The sequence below is a fragment of the Oryctolagus cuniculus genome, chromosome 5 (assembly GCF_051225735.1).
Source record: "Oryctolagus cuniculus isolate XC-2025 breed Fujian yellow rabbit chromosome 5, ASM5122573v1, whole genome shotgun sequence".
Taxonomy (NCBI): Eukaryota; Metazoa; Chordata; class Mammalia; order Lagomorpha; family Leporidae; genus Oryctolagus; species Oryctolagus cuniculus.
The window spans coordinates 41,619,880-41,646,155 of record NC_142871.1 but is presented as its reverse complement, the minus strand read 5'-3'; the positions used below and the strand labels follow the sequence as shown (position 1 = coordinate 41,646,155).

Here is a 26,276-nt window from a genome sequence, read left to right as displayed (position 1 = left end):
TCGTATTCAGAGCTACCCACATCAAGTATTCTCGGTGTTAAGTATGGGTCAAATGAGTCTTCTTTTTCCAATTGAAGAAACATACACTATATTATTCAAAAGAAAATGAAGTTTGAAACTTGTATTCCTGTTCTTCTTTACTTCTTTATGCTTGTGTATAGAATTGTTCCATAATTACAATTCAAAACAAGGAAAGAATCTGTGATATATTACACATACAGATGAGGAAAGCAAAAATATCCTCCAGATGTGAATACTGAGTAAATTCTAAATAAATACCTACTGAAATTAGCTTGGCCTAAAAAAGGAGATTTCATGTTGTTCTCTTGAGTGAAGTTAGGAATCTCACTTGCCTAGAACTACTACTTTAATTCTATGTCCTTAAAGTCATCACTTCTTACAGGCAATCTGTTGAAGCAGGGGCTGCCCTGGTCTCTAATACACTCCACACTATTCATTCAGAGTGCAAAGCTGAAGCTGCAGCAGTACCAACCCAAAAGATGCACACACAGGGGAAGATAAGATAACAAGTTTCCCTATGATTGAAACAAAACCTTTGATCTCAGGAATTGCGTTATCTGGTACTTTTTAGGATCTGTAATCTTAAAGAAAAAAATAGTTTCCAATGAATTAATAATGGCTTGAGACTCAACACACTGCTGCAATTTTCACTGCAGTGGTTGTTTCTTTTATAGGCACACTTGATTGGTATTTGAAATGTGGAGGAATCGCAATATGCATAGTTTTCAAAGCCCTTTACAGAATTTCATTTTTTTATCACTCGGAGAGAGTCAATGAAAAGGTAATAAGAAAAGCTCTATAGGATATTTTTATAGGAGTGTCAGAAGCCAGTAAGCTAACTACATGAAAGAACCCAGATTGTACAGACAGAGTCTGGAGCAGAAACACTTCAGAGACTTTATATCTAGTATTTTGACTTTTACATGTCCTTGGAGAAAAAAGTATGCTAGCGACAAAACCATATAAGGAGTGAAAAGGAACAAACCATATGCTTAAGAATAATTACACTTTCAATTTTCCTACAAACTAAATGCAAAGTTTCAAAGATAAAATGTAATAGAAATTGAGCTGGTTTCATGTGTCTAAAATATTGCCAAGAAAGAAAATTCTTATTTCCCTTGCTAACTCATCCCAGATTTCCACCATGAGGAAGTTAGTCTGGGTAGCTCAATATAATGCTATCAATTCCTCCACATGTCCATTTGTTCTTGTTTTGCCCTTGGTAGAAATTAAAAAAAATCAGATCACCATATCTACAAACTAAACAACATAATTCAAAGCTACACTTGATTACTTTTGACACTTCTTTAAATTAAAATCATCACAACTATTTAACCTCTTCTCAAGCCATTTATGCTTTTTGCTCATATTTCCCAGGAAAAATACCAAAATCTTATAATCATCACAATTCAAGCAATCTTACAATATTTCCTTGTGCATGAAAACCATAACAGAGAGAAAATCTAATAACAGGAAATAGTCTTTTTTTTATTATGAGTATTCAGTACCAGGCCTCACTTAAAACTTCACTTCAGTGATTTGCAGGGCAGCTGGTCACTTTGGATGACACATACATTCCAAACAAAATGGTAGTAAGGATCCAGATACTGTGCCTGTTTCATGCAGGTGGTTAAAAGCACTATCTTGTGGAATATCTGACCTGTAGTCACACTGATGCCTGACACTGTGGTGCCCCTTGTTTCTTCTTCTCTCTCGCCACATCAGTCAAATGACTCTGACAACCAGGCAGTACTCCTGAATCCAGGCCACCTTGATTTGAGTGAAGTTTCTTAGATATTGCTACACGGTGTCTCTGAAATGATAAAAGCAGAGTGATTGATTTCACAAATAAATTATCAGTCCAAAAGAAATGCTTCCCAGATGTATGACAATATCATGTGGCATATCATTTCTGGGCACCTGAAATAGAACATTCTAGAAGCCAAAGCAAGTTACAAATGATTTGTTCCCAATATATTTCAGTAATCTAGTTGTGGAATTTTTCAGGCAATCAAAATGAACAGAATAAGAAGTTTTAAACACAGAAAATCATCTGTAAAGACCATTTGTGTATATTACTGTTTTCTTGTGAAGCTTATAAAATATTTTTCATTTTTAATTTTATGGTTAAATAATCCTGTACTTTTCTACTTCTTATGTAATTATATAGAAATTTAATTTAAATTTAATGAAGATCAGGTTTCATTTTTGTGTGATATATACCCTGTATATAAACAAACCAATAACAACTACTCTAAAAATAATCCATTTTTATCAGCATTATGCAAACATAATAAAGCTCCTCTAGTCATTTTAAGAATAATAATTCACCATAATAATGAATTATTTACACATGGCAATAATGGCCCCTGTAATTCATCTCACATTTAAGAGATGGAATAGTGTTTGATGTTTTATTGACACGTTGTGTGTTTAAAAAGAATCATGAGATAGTAGCAAAAACTGAAGACTTAAATGGGAAATTAAAATCTTAGCACTTTTCTTCATACCAAAATTCAAACTAGAATGGTATTATCCTGTATATATATGAAGACTCATCAAGTCAAAACTAGCCAGTCAATTTTGGCCATCCAACATGGGAAGTGGGATGCACAGCAGACTCATAGAATGGCAGATGTTCTAAACAGCACTCTGGCCTCAGAATCAGCCCTTAAGGCATTTGGATATGGCTGAAGAGCCCATGAGAGTATTTTAGGCATGAAAAGCCAAGACTCCCTGGCAAAAAAAAAAAAAAAAGGATCTAAATGAAAGCTCTCTGCAAGTGGGATCTCAATGGAAAGAACAGGCCATCAAAGAAAGAGGTACCTTTCTCTGAAGGGAGGAGAGAACTTCCACTTTGACTATGACCTTGTCTAAATAAGATCGATGTCCGTGAACTCAAAAGGCTTCCATAGCCTTGGCAACTCATGACTGGAGCATAGGGAGATTACTGACGCCGTAAACAAGAGTGTCAATTTGTTAAGTCAACAACAGGAGTCACTGTGCACTTACTCCTCATGTAGGATCCTTGTCTTTAATGTGTTGTTCAATGTGAATTAATACTATAACTAGTACTCAAGCAGTATTTTTCACTTTATGTTTCTGTGTGGGTGCAAACTGTTGAAAGCTTTACTTAATATATGCTAAATTGATCATCTATATATAAAAAGAATTGAAAGTGAATCTTGATGTGAATGGAAGGAGAGAGGGAGCAGGAGATGGGAGGGGTGCGGGTGGGAGGGAAGTTATGGGGTGGGGGGAGAATCCATTGTAATCCATAAGCTGTACTTTGGAAATGTAGATTTACTAAATAAAAATTTAAAAAAAGAAAAGATTTTATTTAGTGTATTTGAAAGGCAGATTTACAGAGAGAGAGGGAGGTAAAGAGAAAGAGAGATCCTCACTCCCTAGTTGGTCCAAAAGAGCGAGGACTAGGCTAGGCCAAAGCCAGGAGCCACGAGTTTCAGCCAGACCTCCCATGCAGGTGTCAGAGGCCCAAGCACCTGGGTCATCTTCCAGTGCTTTTCCCAGGCCATTAACAGGGAGCTCAATCAGAAGTGGAGCAGCCAGGTCACAAACCAGTACCCGTATGGGATGCCAGAGTCCCAGGCAGTGGCTTTATCTGGTGTGCCATAATGCCTGCTCCTCACACTAGTCATTTTGATTCGCTAAAAGATAAGTTAGTTAATAGATTACTTTAAAGTTCCTTCTGCAGACAGTATAGCATTAAATTAATTAAAAGCCTGATTTTATAGAATCAAAGGTTTTTAAAACTTACAAAGGGTAAGTAAGGAAATTAGCATCTAGGATGATTAAATAATTCACCCAAATTAACAAAATGAACAGTGCCAAGCCTCGGGGATGTCCTCCAACTCTGGCATGGTACTGATTAAGACATTCCATGATTAACATGTTCAGTTCTACAATGTGACGGACTGGCTGCACTGATGGCCCCAATTCTTCTCTGCTCTCTGTGTCTATGTCCTTTCTGTGCAATCTCTCAGTTCCCTTCTGGCCTATCCATGTAACTTTCTTGGGACAAATAGAATATTGACATAAAAAGAGGTTTGAAAGGTGGTTGCATAATTGGTTTTGCTCCTTCTCATGGGGCCGCTATGCCATTAAAACCATGACTGGACTAGCATGCTGTAGGTTGAGCATGAGATGGAATAAAAGTTGGTTTACTCCGTTTGTCTAAGATGAGACAACCAGCACCCAGAGAAGTCCCAGATACTTGGGCAAAACCAATCTAGATTATCTGAAACCAATTTAAGTCAGTTTAATTCAACCGCCTAAGTGAATGCAATTTGGGTTATAAAGGTTTTTTAGTGGTCATGCTGCTTTGTGTGGAAATAGGGAACTGATACATTCAACAATTATTTATGTATATTGTCTCAGATGCAGGGTGTGGTGTAAGAATACAAATATAAATATCACACACTCTCAGACTCTTAAATTGTTAAAACAGGCAAGGGCCATAAACAACAACCAAATGAAAAGATGTCAACTTCACCAATATACAATAAATTTCAGGATAGTCACAGATCTTCAAAACTACACTAACTCCTAACCATTTGATTGACAAAGATTCCAAACAAAGTTTGACAAAACACTACATATTTTGTTCCTGATAAACTATGGTCATTTTTGCTATTTCAAACCGTTTAGTGGAGAGTTAAGCCTTTGACTATAACGCATATTGAAAATGTTATCTTAAAAATAAAAAAAACACAATTTCTTAAGTAGTTTAAGTGGAGTATTAAAATAGAGTGTGCTAAGTGTAGATAATTCCCAAATTCCTTTTCTATAGACAAAGGATGCCCCCAGAAAATCAACTTTGATGTTGGTATAAACTATACATGAACTACCATATTTCATTTGACCCAGGAAGAAGAATTTTGTTATTAGTTTTAAAATGTATTTATTTGAAAAGGCATAATGATAGGGAGGGAAGGGGAGGGGGAGATAGACAGAGGGAGAGAGAGAGAGAGTAAGGGAGAGAGGGAGAGAGATTCCATCTGTTGGTTCATTCTCTAAATGGCTGCAACAACCAGGATCCCAGAACTGCATCCAGGTCTCCATATGGGTGGCAGGGGCCCAGATACTTGGACCGTGTTCTGCTGGCTTCCCAGATGCATTAGCCACAAAGTAGATTAGAAGCAGGCAGCTGGGATGTGCACTGGCACTCTGATATGGGATGCTGGTAGTCAGTGGTTTAACCCACTGTGCCACAAACGCCAGCTGCAGCAAGAATCTTTTTAACATATTGGCAGGTCTATGTTATCATATAGGTTTTAGAAAGAAGCAGAATTAACAAGAACCAAAGTACTTCTTATTTTGAATTAGATTCCTTTGGAAAATATATGATTTTTTCAAGTTATTGGGTTAATATTAAGTCATACTTTCCCAGTAGTGAGAAATAAGCAAGATTAAAGAAAAAACATAGTTTCATGCTTCTTTTTACCAAATTCAATCAAAAATATTAAAACATTGATGAGAAAATTGAAGACTTAATGAAAATTATGTATATCATAATAAATCCTAGACTGCAAAGAAGAAATACTGAATTTTTTTAAATCTTTAAACCTGAAACCATTGGCATGAGAGCTTAAGGAGAGAAAAATCAACACTTGATAAGAATGGGTCAAGTATTACAAAAGCACTGGGTTGCCTGCTACAAACCCCTGGCAGATTGAACGTTTTATAAGCATATTACCACTTAGGCTGTTAAGAACCCCTTCCCATTTTCCTAGAGGCAGGCCTCACCCTGGAGTCTGCTCCAGTGAAGCCCTGTCAGAGTGCTAGCTTCTCTTATGCTCTGCTTATCACAGCCGGGCTCCTTTCCTTAGCTCCTAATCTGAAAGGGATTAGGTGTCTTTTAGGTTATTGACTCTGACATACTCTTTCCTTCTTCTTTACTTAGCTCCTCCTTCCCATACCACATCCTAAGCATCATACCAAGGCATTTATTTTCAGCTACAAAAAAAAGGTCCCAGAATGTTCCACTCTTCTTTGCCATCAAATATCCCCAACTCTCTCCCTTCTTTCTCCCCTTTCCCATCTCTCAAATATTCGTCTGTATTGAGAACTTGCTCCATGGCTTTTAGGCTTTAGAGCATATTCAACTTTCTGTTCTCATGGTCTCTACCTTCCTCTCTCAACCAAAATTCTACTTCCCACTGAAGATGACACTTCAGCATGTGATGTTGGCTGCCTATTCCCCCACACTCTAGCTGTCTTCACATTGATAGCCCCTTGTCCTGTTTGCTGCTCCTTGCATCCTTAACTCCTTGGGAAAAGTACCTGCTGCTTTGATATTCCTGCTATCTAATCACATACTGCTCCCCTTCTGTGGGGAACATCTACCTGCTAATCTGCAGTCACCAAGCATCCTTCCAAAGAATGATTCCTGGATTAGTGATATCCCTTCCAGCCTCAGTGTAACCATGATCCTGGACAATGTCCATACACACAGCCCATTCTATACCTCAGCTGGATCTCTTTCTTACAAGCAAAGTTTTTGTTTTTCTACCTCATCCTTTCACTCCCAGAGTCACATCTGAAATGTCATTGGCTGAAATAGTTCCACACAAAAACTGCGAAGTATGTTCCTCTCACCTAATCTCTTATACTCTGGTTTATTTCTTCTGCCCCAGTCAAATTTCCTAACTCGAAGACTATTTGTATCCACAACTCTCTTCAGGATTGTTCCAGGTCTCCCATGCAGGTGCAGGGGCCCAAGGAGTTGTGCCATCTTCTACTGCTTTCCCAGGCCATAGCAGAGAGCTGGATCGGAAGTGGAGCAGCTGGGACTAGCACCGGTGCCCATTTGGAATGCCAGCTCTGCAGGCGGCGGCTTTACCTGCTTTGTCACAGCCCCGGCCCCCATATATTCCTCTAATTTTTCCATATCCTTTCTTTTTGGCATTTGTTCTCCACCCAAAATCCATTCTAGTTCAGAAAATTCAATCTGGCCTGTCACTGTCAGCCTGCATCTTGTTTAACTCCTCAGCAGCACCAGCATGTCCAGTTGCTGCCTCAGCTTGCCTTCAGATGTTCCACCTGCCACTCCGAACATTTGTCTCCTTTGCTGGACCAACCTCTTTTACCTAAATATTGAAGGTTAAAATTCTCAAGATTTTGTTACTGACTTAATTTTCTTCTTGTCAGCTCTAGGTAATTTCAGTAATTGTATGACTTGACTTACCATCTACTTATTTATGAGTCTAGGGCTCCGTTAAAGATTCATAAAATGTGATGAGAGTTGAGAGGTAGATGCTTGTGTGTCATAGTATGTGCTCTGGACTCCAACCTGAACATACTTTCAGCTCCACAGGCCCACCACTCTTCCTTCTAGTCTTGACTCCTGGCTATTCCACTTCCCTAGAACATTCGTCACAAACTCTTACTCTTTAATGGTACTTGAGTTCCTCTAAGTTTCTCCTCACAGTATAGACTTTAGCCAGCATGCTCTTTTCTCGTCTTTGAAACATCTTACACTAGTACAATTTGATTTTTACAACTGCAATCAAGTTATCTTGGTTTAGTGGTAATGTGTATCTCCTTGGTTAAAATGCAAATCTCCCAAGAGGAAGCTCTCTCCCTGCCATAGATATTGTTGTAAGTTCTTATCTCAGCATTTTAAATTTAGTAGATACAAAACAACTACATGTTAAATGAATGAATATATTCATGAATAAAATATACTTAATTTTTATGACTTTCTCTTTGACCAGTTAGTCACATATGTTTATATGCACAGTGCCTGATCAATCCTAACCATGCTATTTATTATACAGACAAAAGGTATATAGATTTTGACCTTGTTTCATTTTTTTTAAGTTTTTTTTTTATTTGACAGATAATTATAGACAGTGAGAGAGAGAAGCGGAGAGAAAGGTCTTCCTTCCATTGGTTTACTCCCCAAATGGCCGCAACAGATGGAGCTGCACCGATCTGAAGCCAGGAGCCAGGTGCTTCCTCCTGGTCTCCCATGCAGGTGCAGGGGCCCAAGCACCTGGGACGTCCTCCACTGCCTTCCCAGGCCACAGCAGAGAGCTAGACTGGAAGAGGAGCAACTGGGAATAGAACCCGGTGCCCATATGGGATGACGGGAGCACAAGTGGAAGATTAACCAAGTGAACCATGGCACCTACCCTCTTTATTTTTAAAAGCAGAAATTTCAGTGTACATGTTTAGCTTATTAGTTAAGATGCCAATTCAAACACCCTCATTCCATAGGAGAATACTTGGCTAAAATACCTACTTTTCACTCCTAATTCCAGCTTCCTGTCAATGCAGACTCTGAGAAGCAGCAATGATAGCTCAAGTAATTAGGTCTCTGAAAACTATGTGGAAGACAAAGATTGAGCTCCCATCATCCAGCTTTAGCTTAGCCCAGCCATAGCCATTGTTCATGGGAACTCTGTTTCTATCTATCTCTGAAACAGAGAGAGAGAGGGAGAGAGAGAGAGAGAGAGCCCATATATTTAAAGTCCTGTTTTGTTCAATAAATTCCTTTTTGCAATCATTGCAAACACTGTATTTATATGATATACCATATACCTCTGATTAAAATTGCATTGATCAACTATCTATGGAAGCTATAAATCAAAGAATGGTTATACTAGGGGAGATTTGAGAATTGATTGTATAAACACAGTGGACCCATTTTCCCCAAACACAAAATTATGGCTTAACAAAAATAGAAGAAATAAAATCCTCTGTCAGGCACTGTTTCAATGACATCAGATCTTCAACCTGAAGATAGGGTTCCAAGGAAAATAAGAAAATTACAATGTGTCCAGAGAATGGCAAGGAACATAGATAAATCTAAGTGGGCATACATCAGATCTTCACAAGCAGTCTATGGTTATACTTCATATATAAATGCTATATATTTTCTGTAATTTCCAGTTAACTAGTCATTAGAAGTGATTTACTAGGATCCTGTCTACTAATATAAAATGACTGCTACATCGTGTTTCATGCTAGTCTTAGCATATAGTTTGCATGTCGCTCTTAGTGTTCCTGCTGAAAGTAATGATCTGATTACAAGTTACTATATATTTGTCTCATGGACAAAGATGAAAGCAATTAAACATTACCAAAAATTTAAATCCAGCCATGGAAGACTACTGAAAGAATTCTTCAAACTCATCTTTCATCTCATACTTAAGGCCATGAAGTTGGATAAAATAATCTTTTCCTAAACAATTTATTAAGATGCCTAGTGGTTCATAATTATAGTCCCAATACTCCTTCTCCCCAAGGGCACATAGACTTGCTTTTCCTTGGAGAGCTACACAGAGCCTGTCTTGGTCAAGGACTAATTATCATTCATATTTCAAACAACAAGAAGTACCCCAGATAATGTAATTTGCTTTTTACTTTGTAAAAAAGCAATCCTATGTTAACTGACTAAAAATTAACCTCCTTCTCTGCTTCATATGGACAATTGTCCCTTTCCACTGCCTGTGCTTTTTCACTTCAGAAAGTAAATTTAAGGGATACTTAGAAAGAAATTTCTAGTGATATTCTGAAAGAACTCTCCTTAGCTAACTTTCGTCTTTAGAATTTAATTTGACTTAAAACAAGAATAGCAATAATGCAAAGCCTAATCATTAAAATACAGGAAGGTCAAATTCTAATCCTAAGACACATAGACTTGATATGTATATTCAAATAATTGTTCCAAAAGACAGTATCTGTCTTCTACTGTGTGGGTGTGGGTGTGGGTGTAGGTGTGGGTGGGTGTGTTCTCTCCTTGGTGTATTATATAGTTCAGTCACCATAAACAGTTCAATCATTTCAAAGATTATGGAGTGGTTTAAAAAACAACCTAGTGACAGCATGCATTCCTCTGTGCAATTTGTCTTTTATTGTGTGCGTGTATATGTGTATTTTGTTTGTTTCATGATTGAAGCAACCATAATTTAGGAGATTATCAAATGATTTTTTAAAACCTAATAAACTTCTCATTGTGCATTATAAAGATCCAGTTTAATAGAGGCAAGTAATTCATTTTTCTGAAGAAAATATTTAACAAGCAAGAATATAAACTGTGAAAACTGACCTAAAGGTGATCATTCACATAGACAGTCCTCTCTTTCAGATAATATTTCAAGGTTTCATGCAATTATCTGAATACACTCATAAACTGCCATTTCTGAATGAAATATGTCCTGTATGCCAACTGAAATAGAATGCTTCTGAGCTTTTTCCACCAGATGCCAAAGACACGCTATCTTTTCACATCTTTCCTTGCCCGTACGACGTCATGCTGTTTGCAGGTGTCTTGCTCTGGCCTGTATTTTGGTGGCTTCACTCACCAAGAACTTCAACTGCACCTCTCCCTGTTCCATCCCATGCCCGTCCCCGCCCCAGGCTAGACTCCTTGCCGGCAGCATTTGCTCTCCTCTGCCAGAACTACTTCCTCATTGACTAGGAGCACCATCTTCAAAGGACCTTGCCGGCTGGGCTCTAAGCTGACAACCAATCAGGGCCTTCACCACTAGTCACAGAAGCATGTATGTGGCTTGACACTTAGATACTCCTGGCCCAATTGCGGTTGCTAGGCAGGAGAGACCTCTTAGTCCCCTGCTTGTTCTATGCACCACAAAATGTCAAGTATTTTTCAAAAGAGTTGAGGTTTTCTATCTGCCCTGCCTTTCCCCTGAGTCACAGAAGAGGCAATATGCTTACTAATAAGAATAGTGGTATATCTTGCTCTCCTTGTGAGTTTACATGTGTCTGATGAGAGATGAAAGCCTTCTATCCCCACCCCTTCAAGAGCTTCCTCTTCCTCCTACACTGGCTGGAATTAGAACCAAGGAAAAACCATCCCTGCTGGAACTAGGATTAGAAGTCATGACTTATTCTGTATTAAAGATCTTGCCATGTTCTCTTGGAAAGAAAACCTTCATTTACTATTAAGATTACTTTAGATCTTCACAGACATGTGTCAAGAACACACTATGCATTAAGAGACTAGCAATACTTAGATTTCAGTTATATATCTCAAGGACATCTTCTATTTTCCCATCTGAAAACTGAGCATGAGCTAATTTGATACCTTGATATCCCAATACCGTGATTTGATGTCAATTTGACTATACTCTGGGGAAAATATCAATTTTAGGTCGTGTATACAGGGAGGGTTCAACATAATCACACACTTTGTTTTGTGGCAACTTCTGAAGAATTTTCAAAGTACTCAGTGGAGAACCCTTCCATGAAAGTTTCCATCTGTTTCTTGTTCCTCTAATGTTCTATGAATTTAGACAAAGAAGAAATAGGCATTTGAAGCAATGCCTAGCCAAATTTTTTTTTATTTTAAAATGGATGCTGATTCAGGACATGCTCAAGCTGACTTACCTCAAACGGCAGAGTTAGAAACATATCAGGGGATTCGAATTCAATCCCATCAAGGTGGCATGTACCAATGCCATCTCACTAGTCCCAGTGATCAATTTCAGTTCATAATTGATCATAAGGATAGGACTAAGAACCAAAGGGATCACATAAACAAGACTAGTATCTGCAAATACTAGCTGATAGAATCAAAAAGGGAAAGAATGATCCAACATGGGAAGTGAGATACACAGCAGACCCATAGAATGGCAGATGTCCTAAACAGCACTCTGGCCTCAGAATCAGCCCTTAAGGCATGCGGATCCAGCTGAAAAGCCCATGAGAGTATTTCAGGCATGGAAAGCCAAGGCACTCTGGAAAAAAAAAAAAAAAAACAAAAACCTAAATGAAAGATCTCCGCTTGTGAGATCCCAGTGGAAAGAACGGGTCATCAAAGAAGGAGGTACCTTTCTCTGAAGGGAGGAGAGAACTTCCACTTTGACCATGGCTTTCTCTAAATATGATCAGAGTCGGTGAACTCAGGGGGCTTCCATAGCCTTGGCAGCTCATGACAAGAGCCTAGGGTGATTACTGAGGCCATAAACAAGAGTGTCAATTTGTTAAGTCAACAACAGGAGTCACTGTGCACTTACTCCTCATGTAGGATCTTTGTCCTTAGTGTGCTGTACATTGAGATTTAACGCTATAACTAGTACTCAAACAGTATTTTTCACTTTATGTTTCTGTGTGGGAGCAAACTGTTGAAATCTTTACTTAATGTATGCTAAACTGATATTTTGTATATAAAGAGAAACGAAAATGAATGTTGATGTGAATGGAAGGGGAGAGGGAGTGGAAAGGGGAGGGTTGCGGGTGGGAGGGACGTTATGGGGGGGAAGCCATTGTAATCCATAAGCTGTACTTTGGAAATTTATATTCATTAAATAAAAGTTAAAAAGAAAAAGGAAAAAAAAATTGATGCTGAGTGGACAGATAATCTGTACAATTTCTACTAAAAGGATCAACAAGAATTCCTGCCACACTCAAAGATGTTAGTTCTGTCATTCCATACATTGGACAAGCATGAAAAGAGTTTTGTTTTACAAAGGCTATGGCAAATGCCCCCTTCAAAATGCCAAGGTTGAGTTTCTTCATGTGCTGATGTTATTGAACGTTAGAGTTGCTCTTGACATAACAGACAAATCTTATTTTTTGCTCCCTAGTTTGCCTTTCTGAAAATTTAAAAGTATAAATAGTTTACATGATTATTGACATAACTTTCATAGCTCCTGTAAAAATGGGAAATCATAACTCCTGGATTCTGTGAAAGTAATCTATGACCAAAGCTTGGAAAATTAATCTTATTTTGAATTACAGAATAGGAAATTATAATGGTATGAACTATTTGGGCTCCATTCATTTGGGGTGAAATTAGTTTTGAGTCAGTGGATATATGAATATCACTTGAATTCTGTCCAGCAGGTCAGTGCAGTTGCAACATTAGATAGGAACTTGAGGGTACTATGTAATTATAATAGCACTACATCCAGGAAAATTATTCCAGGTTAATTTATTTTAAATTATACTTAGAATCATCTTTACCTTGGGCATTAAAAACCAGCTTTAACATGAGTCTTTGGAAGCTATACATCCCAGCAACCTGATTCAAAGTATCACTGTATTATTATTTGAGCTAGAATCAACTTTCATGAGTGTGACTCATCTCACTCTTCAAGTGTTCACATTATAGGAAATGTTAAATAGCTTTCTTGTCACCAAATTGTCACTAAAATATAAAATTTTATGCTGTGTGAACGGTGCCCAAGACAGGATGTGGTCCTCATGGGGTGCTTTACACCTCCTCAACCTCAACTCAAGCCTCCAACATTTGTTTCTCATAGAGGCTCTTATTTCACTGCTTCTGATTCACAGATCCTATTCACAATCACCACCACCCCTGATTTAAAACAATGTCTTTATTTTCATTTTTATTTGAAAATCCAGAAGGTGGAAAAATAGACAGACAGAGACAGAGACAGAAAGAGACCATCACCTGGTTCATTTCCTGAGTGCCTGCAACACCAGGCACTGAGCAGGCCAAAGCTAAGAGTCCAGAAATCCACCTGGGTCTCCCATGTGGATTGCAGGGACTGAATTACTTGAGCCATTATCTGCTGTCTCCCAGAATGCACTAGTAGATAGCTGGATTGGAAGCAGAGACAAGACTTGAACCAAGCACTCCAGAAGGCCTCCTAAGTAAAGACAAGCCATCATGTCAAATGACCACCTCCCTCATTCTGTATTGAAAGCATCATCTGGCACCTGTCCAACTCTGTGTTGCCAACATCCCTCTCGCAACATGACAACATGATCAACCTTAGTGTTCACATTTCTGCTTAACTTTTTGTCTTACCCTATCTCAGCCTCTTGTAAGTATGGCTGGAACTTGAACCTCATTGCCCCTCAGAATTTCTCCATCATCAAGATCTTGGGTTCTGACATGCACTGTTCTCATACTTGCTGCTACTTCCTCCTCTCTCTGTCTTCAATTCCTTTCTACCATGCCCTCCGCCTCATTGCCCTTATCTGCCTGCTCAAGGGGTTCTTAGAACCAAAAGAACTTCACTTTCTGTTCTACTACGTTTGCCAATTCCAAAAAAAATGTATCTTCTCTCATCTCCAGAGGCAGTATATTACTGGTTTAAAAAAATGCAATTTCCTCTTTGTCTCAGACTTAAATTCATATTACCTGATGAAGCCTTGGTTCTCACTGTTCCTCAGTTATCTCAGGATCTCTACTTTGTTTTCTTGTGAGAGGCCTGGGGAAGATATTTCCAGCATCTTCCTCTTTTATCAAGTTCACAGCCGCAATCTGGCATTCTTCACTCTTAGGAAGTTAATCATTTAACTTACTGAGATAGTAGCCATCTGAAGTGCATCCCCATAGCTCTCCACTTTTCTTAGAAATATATTGGGTCTCTTATGCTTCTTACTGACTTAGAAAACATCTTTTCCCTTTCTAGAGAAAGTGACTCTTCATTTGAGTGTGATCCTTTCTTTTCCAAGCTGGCGTTATTCGCTCTGCTTCCTACTTGTCCAGTATAGACTTTAATGAGACTAATCAATGATCTGTGCACCTTTTCCTTCCTTCCAATTTATTTATCTGGGTATTTATTTTTAACAGAATCTCATTCCTGTTCCTACCACTTAACTGTCAATATTATCAACAATAAATTTCTAGTCATCAGTCATAAATCCCATGGTCTTTTCTCGTCCCTCACGGCTCCTCAGCTTTCTGCTGCACATAATACTGCTCAGTACCTCATCAATTTAAACAACGGCATTCCCCTCAGTCTTCAGTCACAGTGCACTCTGCAACTCTTGGGTCCTCATACACTCATCCGTGTTGCCATTATTTCTCTTTTCTTGCAACTTCTAAATCAGTGATCTCTAAATTACTGTGATTACAATTCTTAACAAACATTTTAAGCACAAAACATAAATGTGATGCCTATAAATAGCATAAAATTTCACACATGCACCCTAGCAACATGGGAGGCCTTCAAAAAGTTCCTGACCACGTGTATTATGAGAAAACTATGCATGGACTTCAAAACAAATTTCACCAATTTGACTTTGTCTTGTAATTCTATTTTTATACTAATTTTGGAAGTACCCTGCTTATGTAACTAATATACACTTGTTCTACTGACACCTTTGATGTATTACAAGACAAACTCAAAATAGAAATATTACAGTATTGAAATAAACACACTTCAAGCAAAATTTAACTTCACTTATTGACAACACATTGAGAAAATTATTAAATGGTTATGATCAGTTTTTAAATTTTTATTTAACACATTGTGTTACAGAAATTGAATTGTTTGCTTCCTAATTCAATTTATTGACAAAATTTGTAATGACTGTCACTGCTAAAAATTCCATCTCACAAAAATGCATCCAAGAAGAAACAGTACATTGTTAAATGCTCTAACTCATAATGCATACGCTTCAATAATGTCTGCTAATTTTAAATATATTGCTGAAGTTGGGTAGCAAATTCCTACCGATCCTGATGTCAAACCCTTTAAAAAGCTAGACAGATTTGAGAATATTTAATTACTTAATATTTTAATTATGAGGTTTAAAACCCATTACAGTTCTTTAGAAGATTTTATGAATTGTTAGAAATTTTATTTCCAGGGCCGGTGTTGTGGCATAGTGGGTAAAGCCGCTGTCTGAGATGCCAGCATCCCATATAGGCTTCAGTTCAAGTCCCAGCTTCTCCACTTCTGATTCACCTCCCTGCTAATGCACCTGTGAAAGCAGCAGAAGATGGCCCAGGTTCTTGGGCTCCTGCACCCACATGGGAGACCGGAAGAAATTCCTAGCTTCTGGCTCCTCGCTTAAACCTGGCCCAGCCCTGGTTGTTATCATTTGGAGAGTGAATCAAAAGATGAAAGACTTCTCTCTCTCCCTGTCTCTCCCTCTTTCTCTTATATTCTGCCTTTCAAATAAATAAATCTTAAAAAAAAGAAAAAGAAAGACAATAACTCAAAAAATTTTATTTACGCATTTTTAAAATTTGCAAGAGGACAGGCTTTCACAGGTTACACACTGTTGTCAGCAATGGAAGCATAGGCTATCAGAACTATTCCAGAACATTCCATTTTCAAAATGTTCTCTGTATGCTGATTCCTTTATTTGCAGCTTGTTCTTTTTTCATCTTTTAATGAAAGGGCCAGTTCCATTGTGTAAGTGTATTCTCCTGACCACCAACAGACACGTTTCATGGGCCAAGCAGACAAATTTGTGAAACAAAACTTAATGCTAACCCATCCTTAATTTTGCAAAAAGTATTTTGTCAACAAATGTTTAAATGATACACAAGAGTGCCATAGTCATTCTCCATCTCACAAAAGATTGTGAGAATTTTGCTACATTTTTTAGTTTCAATTCTACATATTCACAATATCTGGAGCACCCTGTAGAACTTTGTAAGCTTCTGGAGCCAACTTCTTTACTAGAATAATTTGTCTATAATGACAGTAGGAATACATTTCATACATGGATTCATCTTCTTAGCTTTCTTTTAGGTTCACTTTAAAAAGTTCTAGACTCTATCAGTGACTGCCTTTACTCAAGTCATCTATAAAACAACACTTTTGCAAAACAAGTTATTAAAGGACATAATAATGGCTTCTCCAGTGTACAAAATTACTTGTTTATGTATTTTATTATTAAAAACAATCTAGCAAATATAATAAACAGATATGTCTGAAAAAAACTGAACCCTAATGCAACTTTATAGTTATTTGTTCAAACACATATTATTAGGAGCTAACATTTATTTTATGCTTACTAAGTGTCAGGCACTCTTGTAACCTGTCCATGTATTAGCATATTGAAACGTTCAGCATTTTTTCTAAGCATCTTTCAAGAATATTTTCAGAAAAATAAATGATTTTAATTTATCACTATATAACTTCTTTGTATTATTTTAATTGCTTTAAGGAAGAATCAGAATTTTTAATAACATGGAGATTTTTCTTTAGGTTTATTTGAAAAGACTGAAAAGAGTTAAATATTTATTTGAGTGACTTTTTTAATATATAATGTATTAGATTGAGTGTAGCACACCTAAACTGCCCTGAAAACTGTGGACCATTATCTTCATATTCTTATTTCTTAGTTTTAAAATATATTGTTAATCATGATGACTTTAATTTTTAGTTGCTAGTATCACATAGCAGAATACAAGGTATGGAAGTTTGTTGTCACTTAGAACGTTTGTAAATCTTCATTTCAGTCTTCTTTGCAATTTCAAATTTTTGCCTGACATGTTGATGACTATAATTACTTCACCTTACTTTCCTGTCTCAAAAGTGCCTGATGGAGAACTACTAGAAGTATGAAAACTGTCAATACTGCTTAAAGATATAACTGTTCTCTTGACATTTTAAGTATAATATTTTAATAACTTTATTTGCTATAGTAATTAATACTTTCAAACTACGTGAACAATAAGGTCACAGCTCAATGACTAAGCACAAATTGAACGTATCCATGTAACTATCACTCAGACCTGAAAACAGAGTGTTAATAGCTCCCAGCAGCTCCCTGATGCTCTCGTACAGTCACATTTCCAATTCTTTTCCCCAAAATTAACTACTATCCTGACACCTAATATCATAGGTTAGTTTTTCTCCAGGTTTAAGAACTCTGTACACTTTGCCTCTATAGTATATTCTCATTTGTGTTGGGCTTCTTTCTTTACATCCACAACATTATAGAGTATTCCATTGGACGAATACACCAAGGTGCTTTCCTTTGTTCTACTATTGAAGACAGCTTAAGTCATTTATAAATTTTTGCTACTACAAATAAGCTGCTATGACTTGTACATGACTTTGTTCACATGTAACATATTTCTCTTTGTCATACATATGCATTCCTGTGGGAATTCCTGTAAAGACTGGGTCACAGGCCAGCGCCGCGGCTCACTAGGCTAATCCTCCGCCTGCGGCACCGGCACACCGGGTTCTAGTCCCGGTCGGGCACCGGATTCTGTCCCGGTTGCCCCTCTTCCAGGCCAGCTCTCTGCTGTGGCCAGGGAGTGCAGTGGAGGATGGCCCAAGTGCTTGGGCCCTGCACCCCATGGGAGACTAGGAGAAGCACCTGGCTCCTGCCTTTGGATCAGCACGGTGTGCCGGCCGCAGCGCGCCGGCTGCAGCAGCCATTGGAGGGTGAACCAACGGCAAAAGGAAGACCTTTCTCTCTGTCTCTGTCTCTCACTGTCCACTCTGCCTGTCAAAAAAAAAAAAAAAAAAAAAAGACTGGGTCACAGCATATGTGTATGCCCAGCTTTAGTGGATCTTGCAATTCCCAAATAGCATACGCTCAGCAGGAGTATGAGCTTCCAGTTTTTCTACATCTGTCTATTTAATAATTCAAGTGATTCTGTGGTCCTGCTGATAATATCTCACTGTGGTTTTAATTGATAATTTCTCAGATGACCCATGAGATCAGATAGCTTTTAACTGTTACATTGGTCACTGAACATACTTCTTGTGAAATATCTATTTTGTGAAGTATCTAGTACAGTGTTTTGCCCGCTTTCTCTACTATGCTATTTGTATTTATAATTAATTGGTAAAAGTTCTTTACTCAGAATACAAGTCCTTTTAGTATCCCTTATCATTTTTGTGAAGAATTCTCCTACTCTGTAGCTCACATTTTCACTCCTTAATGGGAAGGCTAGTAGGAAAGTCTCTCAATTACAAGTTGTTTTCAGCAATTTTTAAAGATACACATGGGGCCAGCACTGTGGCATAGTGAGGAAAGCCACTGCCTGCAGTGCCAGCTTCCTGTATGGGCATTGGGTTGAGTCCCGGCTGCTCCACTTCTGATCTAGCTCTCTGTTATGACCTTGGGAACACATGGGAAAATGGACCAAGTCTTCGCACCCCTGCACCCACGCAGGGGACCCAGAAGACACTTTAGCCATTGTGGCCATCTCGGGAGTGAACCAGAGGATGGGAGACACCCCCCCCACGCTTCTTCCTCTCTGTAACTCTGTCTTTCAAATAAATAAATGTCTTTCAAAAAAGATACTTGTGCATTTTGTGAGGTTTAGTTTATATAAACTACAAAATGCAATTTTCAAACGACTTAACCAGGCTCATTGAATCTGCAGTTAAATTCAACTCACTGGAACCCAGTATGTGACTATATAACTCCAAGTGCGTATTCAGAGTCAAAGGCATGTAGTATCTGAAAACAAAAACAAGATCCAGAAGCCAGAACTTCCCAACAATGTTGAATTAAGAATGCTCAGGCCGGCGCCACAGCTCAGTAGGCTAAATTTACTTAGTACTTGGTGACATTAGGAAATTATTACTTATGTTTTGCGACTTGATACTATAGTGTTTATTTTTAATTATTCCTTAGATGCAAAAATCTAAGGAATACAAATTGGAAAGGAGGAAGTCAAAATATCCCTATTTGCCATCTGCAAATGATTCCATATGTACAGGATCCAAAGGCCCCACTGAGAGACTACTGGAACTCATAGAAGAATTTGGTAAAGTTCTGGATGTAAAATCAACACAAAAAATCAATAGCTTTTTATAATAGCTTCAAACAGTATTAAATATTTTGGAATAAATTTAACCAAGAATGTCAAAGATCTCTGTGATGAGAATTATAAAACATTAAAGAAAGGAATAGAAGACACAAAAAATGGGAAAATCTTCCATGTTCATGGATTAAAAGAATCAATATTATCAGAATGTCCATATTACCAAAAGCAATTTACAGATTCAAAGTAATATCCATCAAAATACCAAGGACGTTTGTCTCAGATATAGAAAAAATGATGATAAATTCATATGGAAACATCAGAGACCCTGAATAACTACAGGAATCTTATACAATAAAAACAAAGCCAGAGGCATCACAATACCAGATTTCAAGAATTACTACAGGGCAGTTATGAACAAATCAGCCTGGTACTGTTATAAAAACAGATGCATAGACTGATGGAACAGAATAGAAACACCAGAAATCAACCCACGCATCTCCAAATAATTTATCTTTGACAAAGGAGCTAAAATCAATTCCCAGAACAGTCTCTTCAACAAATGGTGCTGGAGAAAGTGGATCTCCACATGCAGAAGTACGAAGCAAGACACCTACCATCCACCTTACACAAAATTCAACTCAAAATAGATTAAAGATTAAATCTAAAACTGATATCATCCAATTACCAAAGAACATTGGGGGAAACTCTGCACAAAGTTCTTGGGAAAAAACCCAGAGGCACAGGCAATCAAAGCTAAAATTGATAAATGAATTACATCAAATTGAGAAGCTTCTGTACTGCAAATGAAACACTCAGCAAAGTTAAAAGGCAACCAACAGAATGGGAGAAGTTATTTGCAAACTATGCAACTGATAAAGGATTAATAAGCTGAATATATGAAGCTCAAGAAACTATTCTGTAGAAGTCACAAAGAAGCTCCAATCTGGACAATATTGCAAGACATGGACAGTGACAAAGATTGTGATATAACCATAAGATTGAGCAAATGAAGTTTGGGCATTTAACTTTTGTAACTTGTTTCTAGAAACATCTTTCAGATTATTAAAGATGGCATCCTACTAAATCTGTTTGAAGTAGATACATTTGTCTTTAGAGAAAACATTAATATTCTTTGTAGCAACTTCACCTTTTGTATGAAGTTAATACTGGTCTTCAATGGTACAATGCCTTTCAAAGAAAAGAAAACTCATGGCTACCAGATAATCTGAATACACAAGTGATCATTTTTATTTAATACTATTTTACATTAAGTAAAGTTCTTAAAATACAGACAATATAATTATTTCTTCACACATTTTACTATAGTGAAAATATGTTGGTTTTCAATTATTACAATGAATTTTATAGCTTTTTGTTACTACATTATGCAAAGCAGGCTAGTGGATTCTTCACCCAATTTGTGTCATATGTTTTTTGCTTTTAAATACAGGGATTATGGTGTTTTAAATTTCAACACTGTAGACCCTAAGAGGCAGCTAGAAACACAAGCTAGACAACTCAATTATTGAGATAAAGTAGACTTGTGCTACAGACCAGGAACAATCTACCATAGACACTGAGGACTCCAAAAAGTCCTAAATGATAGTTGCCAGCGCAGGTCTTCTGAATAAGAGGCATTAAAAGGTGATGAAGATGTTTATCTCATGGACAACTCTGTGCCACTTGCTCCAAGATATGAAACCTGGGGATTTATGCATTTAATGATGGTCAGTGAGTCCCCAAAGGAACATTAAGGAAGTCAGATAGCATGTGCTCCTTTTGAAGATTTTCAACCTTAAATCTTCAAAGCACTCATTAAACCAAATACATTCTTTGTTAAGGAAATCATCAATAAATCCAGTTGTATAGATCTGGACCTACCTGGAAGGCAATGACATAGATTTGATTCTGCAAAGTGACCAAACTCACCCTCTGTATTAATCAGCTTCTCTGTTACTATAATGAAATAACTGAGACAGTAAAATTATAAAGAGAAAAGGTTTGTTTCCATCACAATTTCAGAGTTTTGAAGTTCAAATAGCATGGGGCACGCTTTGGCATTTGTGAGTTGCCCATGGTGTATGGAAAAGCATGCACAGAGAAAAGAACACATGGTAAGCCAGGAAGTAGAGACAGTAGGGAAGCCCAAATTTGGGCTTTTATAAACAAGCCACTTATGAAAATTCAAAGAGTTACAAAAGAATCACTTTCCAAAAGTGTGCAGCCCAATGACCTAAAATCTTCCCACTAAGCCCTACTTTACAACAGTTTTCTCACTTCCCACTTGCATGACTCTGGGAACCAAGCCTTCATACAAGGTGCTGTTGAGGGACAATCAACATTCAGAACTTAGCATTACATTCTTGGAATTCAAAGACCCATGTCCATCTCACAGTGCAAAATGCTTTCATTCCATCTGCAACAGCCCTAAAGCTTTCAGTATTCCAGCATTGCTCAAAAGTCCAAGTCCAAAATCTCATCTGACTCTCTAAGCAAATTCCTCAGCTGTGAGCCCCTGTAAAAGCAAAAATGGATTACATACATCCAATATATGATGGTAGTACAGGCACAGGCTAAATATTCTTTTTTATTTTTATTTTTTTAATTTTTTTTAATTTTTTGACAGGCAGAGTGGACAGCGAGAGAGAGAGACAGAGAGAAAGGTCTTCCTTTGCCGTTGGTTCACCCTCCAATGGCCGCCGCGGCCGGCGTGCTGCGGCCGGCGCACCGCGCTGATCCGATGGCAGGAGCCAGGAGCCAGGTGCTTTTCCTGGTCTCCCATGGGGTGCAGGGCCCAAGCACCTGGGCCATCCTCCACTGCACTCCCTGGCCACAGCAGAGAGCTGGCCTGGAAGAGGGGCAACCGGAACAGAATCCGGCGCCCCAACCGGGACTAGAACCTGGTGTGCCGGCGCCGCTAGGCGGAGGATTAGCCTAGTGAGCCGCGGCACCGGCCAAGCTAAATATTCTTATTCCAAAAAATGAGGGATGGAAAATAGAATGGGGGATGATTCATCCCTTAAAAAAATTGAAGCTGGCAGGACAAACATGAACTACTAATGTTGTATGACTAGCATCCAGGGCACCCTCTGGTGGAAGATGGGATCTCAGGGATTTACATAACCCCACTCCTTTGGCTTTTCTGGTCACAGCCCACGTGGCTGTTCTCTGGTGCTTTACCCAGCTATTCACACCTTTCAAAATCTGGTGTGGCACATCGGAGGTCTCTCTACCTTCCTCTGTAACTGCACTCCGACATCTCATCTAAAAATTGCCACATCAGGAGCTCCATGCAGGCACTCTGACCCTGCAGTCCTGGCCTCCCAATATTTCATCTGAATTCTTGCTGGAAACTGCCATGATCTCATAATTCTCGCACACTGCACTTCTGCTAAACCAACACTAAACAGGTGATAGTGAGGTCTTCTACCAACATAAGCTGCAGCTGAGCCCCCTTGAACCATGGCTGCAGCAGCCTTGGAGCACTTTGCCAGCATGCCAGGATCCAGAGCTGGCCCTGGGTGAGTAGAGCACCCAGTGCTCTTTCCTGAAAGGAGTGTACCCCTGAATGTCTTTGAAACAAATTTACACTTCTAATCCTCTGAGCCTGTGTTGAACGCCCCTGGCCTAGAAGATTTCTGATATGCCTTCAAAGTACGATATCAACCCAGATGTCCATCAGCTGATGACTGGATAAAGAAAATGTGATTTTATACACACACACTCACACACACACACACACACACACACAATGGAATGCTACTCAGCCAAAAATAAATTACATCCTATCTTTTGCAACAAAATGGATACAACTGGAAACCATTACACTTAGTGAAATAAGCCAGTCCCAAAAAGGCAAATACATGTTTCCTCTGATATGTGGAAGTTAAATAGAATACCAAAAATGTATAGGAATGAAACAGACATCTTGGGACATGAGTATTATTTTTAGCTCTTGTTTATAATCCTATGGAACAGTGGTCTTCCTACTTTTCACTTGTTGAGTATTATGATTAGTAGTGAATTAAGCCTGTGATTATAGAGTGGATTGAAAGTATGTCTTTGGGCTGGTGCTGCAGCTCATTTGGCTAATCCTCCAACTGCAGTGCTGGCACCCTGGGTTCTAGTCCCAGTTGAGGCGCCGGATTCTGTCCTGGTTGCTCCTCTTCCAGTCACACTCTCTGCTGTGGCCTGGGAAGGCAGTGGAGGATGGCCCAAGTGCTTGGGCCCTGCACCCTCATGGGAGAGCAGGAGGAAGCACCTGGCTCCTGGCTTTGGATCGGCACAGCGTGCCGGCCATAGCGCCCATTTGGAGAGTGAACCAACGGAAGGAAGACCTTTCTCTCTGTCTCTTTCTCTCTCACTGTCTAACTCTGCCTGTCAAAAAAAAAAAAAAAAAGTATGTCTTTGAAATAATTAAAGAAAAAAAAGGAAGGAGAGGGGTTGAGGGAGTGAAAGTGGAGAGGAGGGAAGTTTGGTTATCTTCTTAGAACAGTACCTATGAAATACATGAAATCTATTCCTTTTATGTTAATAAGAAAAAAGAAAATACAAAATACAAAATAAAATAAAATAAAATACTCTCATCTACTGTCCCAATGCTAAGCACTTCACTTCTCATAGGCAAGTTAGCAACTACATGCTAACACACTCTTTCATTCCTTTCTGGCCAAGCTGTGAATTTTTCAAATCTTTCCCTTCTGCACTTTTTTCTCCTGATTCTTACTTTAAAACTGGCTAAAAGTAGCAAATAACTGTCATGTTGAGGCCTGAATACTTTACTGACTTGATATCTCTTTCACCAAGTAAAAAAATCCATCACCTTTAAGTTTGGCCTCCTACAGAGTCTCAGGGCAAGGTCACCACGTAAACTCATTCTTTCCATGATGCAAGCAAGTGTGGCCATTAGCTCAATTCATAAGAGACTTCTCTTTCCATCTGGAATCTAATCAATAAGGCCTGTGCTTTCCACCTTCCTATCAGTATTCTGGACTTCTGAGCCCTCACCAGAAATGCCAATAATGCTTTGCTTCAAGTATTCTATAGGTTTTTCTAGCCTGCTGCTCCAAATTCTTCCAAACTCTTCCTGTTAACCAATTCCAGGAGTTCCCACCTATCTTCAGGTATGGTTACAGTAGTGAACTTACTCCTTGCTAATTTTCTGGATTAGTGTTTTTTTGCTTCTACAATGAAATACCTAACATGGGCTACTAATGAAGCAAAGATAGGCCTATTTAGCTAACAGTTTGGAAGTTTCCAGTGCAAATGGCATGACATCTGCCTTGGATGAGGGGCCCACAGCAGATGCTAGAGTACCTACAGACAAAGGATTGCATATTGAGCCAGGAAGCAAACATAGAAGTTAGGCCTAAACCCAGGATTTTAACTCCAATTTTTATGAACACTACATTCCAAAGGTATGCTTGCAATGACACAAGGACCTATAAGTAGGCCTTACCTCCTCAAGTTTTCACTACCCCTTTTAGGAAGTAGACAAACTAATAAATAAACCATTGAGCCATCAGCATAGTATCTGTGCTTGGTTAATTATAGGGAGTTCAAGAGAGAAGGATATTTAGGTCCAGCTGTCTTTTTCAGCAATATCTCAAATTTGCACTTAATAAAAAATATTTAAACTTGTCATTTGTCTTTTGGAGTTTTAGCAATACATGTTTAAAGTCACATATTGCTAAAAAACTAATTTTGATATGTGTAATATATGCATTTAGTGGAAAGAATACTCATACTGAAAAAATATTAAATATGAAGATAGTTCACACACATATACACATTCTCATCTGAATTTCATACCATCTGAAATTCTGAAGAATTTGCTTCGATGCATTTCCACGTTCACTTTGAAAAGAAAGAAATTCAGTAGAGTATTGGGTAACAACTGCAAATAAGAGACATTTTAGAGTTGAGTATTTATTGTGATGAGGTTTTAGAACATCAAGGTCTAGCCTCAGAATCATATAAGCACTTTAGATTCATTAAGATCTCTAAACAAAGGCTTGGTCTGTTATTATCATTTGGCAAGTTGAGAGCCAGCTAAAAGAGAAAGTGTTGGGCCCGGTGCTGTGGTAGAGAGGATGCCGCGTGCAGGGCCAGGCATACTATATGGGCGCGAGTTTGAGTCCCGGCTGCTCCACTTCTGATTCAGCTCTTTGGTATGGCCAGGGAAAGCAGTAGAAGATGGCCAAAGTTCTTGGGGACCTGCGTCCATTTGGAACGCCCAGAAGAAGCTCCTGGCTCCTGGTTTTGGATTGGATCAGCTCAAGTCGTTGCAGCAATTTGGGGAGTGAACCAGTGGATGGAAGGCCTCTCCCTCTCCCTCTCTCCTCTCTACCTCCCTGTAATTCTGTCTTTCAAATAAATAAAATTTGTAAAAAAGAGAGAAAGTGTTAAGAATCAAAGCTGACAATAGAACCCAGGAACAAAGACAATATTCTAAAATGACAGAGAAATTATGAGAACCAAAGCTGATAAATGAAACCCAAGTACAAAAAGATTAAACAACATCCTTATATGCACACAAAACTAAATTCAAGGCTAAGTACTCATCATTTTCTGACCTATATTTCAATTACTTTCATTACTTGCTAATATTAATTCCTCTGCATTCTTCCATCTCCTAATCTTACGTGGTTTGTGTATTACATTGCCCTTTTTGTAAAAAGAACACTCTCAGTTTTTGAAATCCAAAGAAATGCTAAGAAAATCCTTAATGGTCAAATAGAACAAAAGAAAAATGTTTGTCAGCATCTTTTGTTTTTTTAACCATGTCCAAAGAAAGGTCAAACAACTAGAGCAAACA

General features: G+C 38.4%; 1 protein-coding gene across 2 annotated transcripts in view; it reads right to left on the bottom strand.

The window, feature by feature from the left end:
* THEMIS (thymocyte selection associated) overlaps window positions 1-26,276 on the bottom strand; it is a 213,822-nt gene that overhangs the window by 11,977 nt on the left and 175,569 nt on the right. For both annotated transcript variants that reach the window (XM_089332705.1, XM_008263480.5), the window contains one exon: window positions 1,682-1,834. In XM_089332705.1, coding sequence (XP_089188831.1) covers window positions 1,688-1,834 — 147 coding nt within the window. In that variant the 3' untranslated portion in view covers window positions 1,682-1,687. The remainder of the gene's footprint in view (window positions 1-1,681; window positions 1,835-26,276) is intronic.